Source organism: Antrostomus carolinensis, unplaced genomic scaffold (genome assembly GCF_000700745.2).
Source record: "Antrostomus carolinensis isolate BGI_N321 unplaced genomic scaffold, ASM70074v2 scaffold45232, whole genome shotgun sequence".
Taxonomy (NCBI): Eukaryota; Metazoa; Chordata; class Aves; order Caprimulgiformes; family Caprimulgidae; genus Antrostomus; species Antrostomus carolinensis.
Window position 1 is genome coordinate 1 of NW_010299648.1, and position 5,581 is coordinate 5,581.

Sequence of the window (5,581 nt, forward strand, 5' to 3'; positions counted from 1 at the left end):
CCTCCCTCACGTCACTGAGTACAGGCAAAGAAATTGTGATCACTTGTTTTAAAGCAAGTTATTCCTTCCAGGCTTGAGAGGGCCTGTCTCAACTTGCATCCCTGTCCCTGCAACTCTATGCATTCTGTCACCATATTGAATCAGTTCTATTGTGTAATGTCTTTTTTTCACTTTCTTGACTTCTGGTCTTCACAGAGTAATTCAGATTTGAAAGAACTTGTGGGGAGCTCTGGTCCACCCCACTTGAATGCTTGGATGCTTAATATAGAATGTATGCGAACAAAACTTGCCTGAGAAAAAACAGTTATGTTGGTTAAATTGAGAGGAATAATGGATTACTGCTCATGAAGAGAGCTGCTCATCTTGGTGTTTCTGGAGCATTGACATTCTGTTATGAAGAGTAGTTGGCATTGACTGTAGTAGTTAACCTTATTTTATCTATTTCATGACCTCTTGAGAGTTAGCGTAAAGGTTTATTTTTAAGACCATCATAAGCGGATGATGTTATGATCTAGTCTTGCTTGCATAAGACAGGTGTAGAAAATGAATATAATCCCAAGCAGCAGTACAGGCTGGGGTCTGACTAGCAGAAGTGTAACCCTTCTGAAAGGAGCCCAGGGTCCTGGAGGACAGCAAGCTGAACATAAGTCAGCATTGTGCCCTTGCAGCTGCGACGGCAAACTGTCCTGGGCCACACCAGGAAGCCTACAGCTGGAGCTCATCAAGGAATGTGATTATTCTACTCGGCACTTGTTAGGCCACACCTGGAACGCTGTTTCCAGTTTCGGTATTCCCCGTTGAATTCATATTTGAATTCAATTCCAACTGAAAAATTGTAGGAGGTCTAGTGGAGGGCTGTGAAGAATGATAAAGATGTTGGAGAGCTTGACTTGTGAAGAAAGACTGGAGAAGCTGGTTCTTTTCATCCTAGAGAAGAGAATGCTTTGGGGATCTGATCGATCTTATCTAAAAGGTAGTTATAGAGAATATGGAGGTACTCCTTTTGCAAGGGTGCATGGTAACAGGGCAAGAGGCAATGGACACAAGTTGCTTCATGGGAAATTCTGTCTGGATATAATAAAAAAAATTCTTACTCTACATTCAAGCAGTGGAATAGGCTGCCCAAAGAAGTGATGTAATCTACCCTGAGAAGTTAAGCTTTGCCTTGACCCAGCTCAGGGTAACTTAACATGGTTTCAACAGCAAGTTTTACCAAATGATCTCTAGGTCTTCCTTATAGCCTGGGTTCTTCTATAATTCCATTAATATTTTTTACTGAATGCGGATCTGCAGTTATGAATAGTGTTATGTTTTAGATTTAAGGCTCCGCATATGGTAAATTTTCTGTCTGTTCAACTTTAGTTTTAAAGAAGATGGCAAAATTATTCTAGTAATAGTTTTTTACTGTTACTGTTCACTCAGCTTCCAGTCCCTGTTTTTTTGGGGGAGAGGGGCTTTTTCCGTTTTTGGTTTGGTTTGGTTTGGTTTTTTTGCTAGAATGAGAAGCTCTGTGCTACCAGAAATCTATCACACCCCTGCCCCCTCCAATAGATGTCTTGTGAATAACAATCCAGGTGTTTAAATTCTGTTGAATATGAAATATATTTAGTGTCTTCAGTATCTTGCTATAGACAAGGCTTTTTTTTTTTTCTTTTCTTTTTTTTTAAGAACACAGGATTGTGTTGTTAATCTCTTCTGAATTTTAAACATCTCTTGAGGAGCATGGATGCCACAGCCAGAGAGGTTGACTACTAATGGTTTTATTAACATCATACGTACAGGGAAACACTTTCTCCTCTGTGTCTCAGTGTTTACTTAATGTTCCTATATTTGTCACCTTACTTGTGCCAGAGTTGAATTCACTTTCTTAGTAATGGAATGAGGAAAATGGGGAAATAGAGTTGAGGTATTAATGAAGTTAAGAAAAATATGAAACATTTTTACCATTAAAGTATCAGCGTTTAGATCACTTAAGTTTTCTGTTCCATGATTGCTTGCTGTAAGATTTTTTTAGATAGCCTGTAGCAGGTTATTTTAAGTTTTACTATTATAAAACAGGGGCATAGCTGTTTCTGTTCTTATTGGATACATGCCTGTCTCTGAGCTGATTTGTTTACTGTTGCATGTTTTTCTGATGGCAAGATGTCCATGACTAAAATCTGAATGAGAGCAGATATGCATTAATATGTATGCCGTTGCAAGACTAAGCTTACCTCTGGATTTACATCTTCTAGGGGGCCAAAGGTAAAGCCAGCCTGCCTAACTTCTTAGACCATATCATTGCTTCTGTGGTGGAAAATAAGAAGACGTCTGATGCTGCAAAACGAGCTAGTAATTTAGCTGACACGCAGAAAGAGGTGAAGGAAATGGTAATGGGCTTAAATGTGCTGGATCCACATACTTCTCACTCTTGGCTGTGTGATGGTAGACTCCTTTGCCTTCATGATCCTAGCAACAAAAACAACTGGAAGATCTTCAGGGAGTGCTGGAAACAAGGCCAGGTGGGTAATGACAAAAAAACAACCCTTACTGCTTATAAGTATCCTGAAATTTTAACCTGCACCTTGGTTATTGACAAGTCCATTCAAACTTTGGGCAATTGCTCCCGAATGAATATGAAGAATTAAGATTTCAACTGTAGCGCTATAAACAGGGGATGCAGTGGCCCTGTCCACTCCATGCTGAACTGACTCAAGTCCATGTGCCCTTGCACACTGAGCTTTTCTCAGCTTACCAGTATGAGAGTGTTTGCTGTGACAGTGTTTTTAGTTGTGGTGTGGTTTGTGCTGAACCTGCTCTCCTAGAGTCCAGTAGTGAAGCCACTATGATTTTCTGCATGCATCCTAGCATCTACCCCATACTTGATGCTTTGCAGCCTCTGGGAAAGGTCCATTCCTTCCAACTGCAGCGTGTACAAGAATAAAAGTGCTGCATGCAATAATTTCTGCTGAAACTTGTGGATCTACTTGATGCAGTGTCTCATCCTAAGCCTACAGCCTGTATGAACCCAAGTATTGTTTTGAACTCAGCACCTCATGTATTGAGCACCCTCCTGGATTGTCTGAGGAGTCATCAAACGGTTGGGCCTTCAGTCAAGAGGCTAGACCTTAGACTTACTGGCAGCATAGCCACTTTTTCAGATCTCAATCCATAGTGCTACAGCTTAGACTTCTCCAGAGAGTCATAAAGATTGGCCTGGTCAGACAAGCTGAATCTTAAAAAATGGGTGAGTAGCTGCTGCTGCAGAGGAAGTGCACCCATAGCTCTAACAGAATGTGGTGTTCATTAGGGTTCAAACTGTGTTCTTGGCACTTGGTTCTGCAGCTACTTCTGACACTATTACCTTCACTGACTACTCAGAATTGAGGCCATTGGTGCTAGACAGTTATGTTCCTCCTCATCTTTTCTGGACAAGTCCTTGTTGTCAGCTGATCTATTGTTATTGTGCTAATGCTCTTGGTGCTCACATTCCATACTTATTTGTGGTTGCTCACAAGACACTGGGACTGCTGAGCTGTGGCAGAGGAACAAATGAGGCTGCATGTTCCTCTTTTGGCATTCAGGGTTAATTCCTGCCAGAAGCAGAGTACTTTTTAATTTAGTGTGTCCTGTGGCACTGCACATTCTCTGGATCCCTGGGCACAAGATAACTAGCATGTAGCTGTGAGAACTGCAGAGAGGATTGTGGCACCACCAACCACAGAGTTACCAGTTCCTGTTTCTGATTCCCTTAGCCAGATACTAATAGGTGGAAGAGGCTACTGTGCAGCACAACCTCGCTTGTCTGACTAGAAACTTAGCTTGCTGCTGGTATTGCCAGCTTTTGCTCTAATTGGAGTTATCTTCTTGTCCTGATTTTTTTTGAGTGCACAGAGGTATCTTCTGGGTTTTTTTGAACCTCTTGCATCCTTCCGATTTATTGAAGAATTTCAGATCATTCTTTTGCAGTGCTGTGGTGTCAGCCATCTGCCTGACTTGGCAAAGAGCTCCTTAGTTTCTGGTCAGTATACTCTGATACTTCTCTCAACTCTCTCTGTCAGCAAATAATATGGTCTGAGGAAGATCCTAAATATTTTGGGAGCTACTTAAAAAATATATGCTTGTCAGTTTCTCTGGAAATGAGACTGGTTAATCACCAGGTGCAAGATGCTGCACTTGGCCATGAGGTTTCTTGACTGTTAATGAATCCTGAGAAGCTCCTTGTAGAGTCTAGAAGTGTGATAACTGACCTTCTGTCAGATGTGTAGTTTGTAGTGTACATTGCCTTCCAAGTTGGTGCACATTCTGAGGCTCTGACCACAACTGTGATGCTTGTACTATTTGTGATCCTCTATTTAGGCTTTGCCCTAAGATGTGCTACTGATGCTGTTGAATGACTTTATCACTCAGAGGATCCCTTGTATAGCAACAGACTAGGCAAGTCCCTTGCTCATTCACGGATTCTCCAGTGGTGTTGCACTCACTTGAGTTTCCTGCTAAAATGTGGAAAGCAATCTAACAAAACCTCTCTCATTCCTGCACAAGAAAGAGCAGGTGACCCAGGCAGGCATCACTGCCTTGACAAAGCTATTCTAAACAGAATTTCTTCAAGCAGAGATTCTCTCAACAAACTCTACTCTGTCACAGTTCTCCCTTGACTGACATCCTTCTGTACATCCCAGCTGCACCTCTAAACGTGAAGTCAAAGAACATTAATTCTGTCACCATCCCCAAAATCATCTTCCCCTTCTAATTTTTTGGACTGGAAAAGGTTAGCTGGAAAAAACCTCTTAGCTACCCTCCCCAGCACAATAACTGCACGCTAGACACTAGTTCTGAGCCATATGAAGATCTCGACCATGGTAGCATTCCAAATTGTTAGAAGATAAAATTATTTTCCCTTTAACAAATGGATAATGAATGGCACTCTTTCAGTGGCATGCAGAAAGAGCAATGCTTTTCAGCTCCTTTGTTTTAGAAATTGTCAGAAATATCTTAAACTCTGTCTTATCCCAGAATTTACTGGGAGACCACAGGATTATTTCTTTCTAGAGCTGTTCTTCAAGAGCATTTTGCTCTCCTGAACCCGGTTGTTGCTCATCTGGGCATATTCTCAGGATTCTTATCCTATAACAACCTGTTCTTTTCTGAGTTTTCATACTAGGGTTTCTCTTTTTTTTATGACTGAGGGTGATATTGGAGGTTTTTATTTGTTTTCTCCCTGTAGTCTGAGAGCAGATCTGGCAGGAAGTGTCTACCAATCGAGTCCACTATCCTTTTATCTTGCAACACTAGCTGTGTTCTTCACTAGAGAGAGCATTTTCTTTATTCCGTGAGAAATTATCTGTTTAATAGCTGGAAGGGCTCTACTGGGTTCTTTTTAACTTTCATGTTCAAGTGGTCAGGTAAATATGGCAGGGATCAAAAGCTGTAATTATTTTCCTGGACTGAAGAAGACTAGTTTATCCATCATTTTAAAGTCTTCCTGGTAACAGTTTCTGCCCATCCTTTGAAAGGTACTGTCATTTTACTCCTCATCCATGATCCCTACATTTTTGTAGAATGTGATTAAAACCTTTCAATTGCCTTAATGTTACAATTC

The 5,581-nt window shown here is 41.1% G+C and overlaps 1 protein-coding gene across 1 annotated transcript in view; it reads left to right on the forward strand.

Moving 5' to 3' along the window:
- Nucleotides 1–2,194: 2,194 nt before the first annotated feature.
- LOC104521000 (lysine-specific demethylase 3B) overlaps nt 2,195–5,581 on the forward strand; it is a 20,621-nt gene continuing 17,234 nt past the window's right edge. The window contains exon 1 of the mRNA XM_010162863.2: nt 2,195–2,501. Within this exon, the coding sequence (XP_010161165.2) occupies nt 2,367–2,501 (135 nt within the window). The 5' untranslated portion in view covers nt 2,195–2,366. The remainder of the gene's footprint in view (nt 2,502–5,581) is intronic.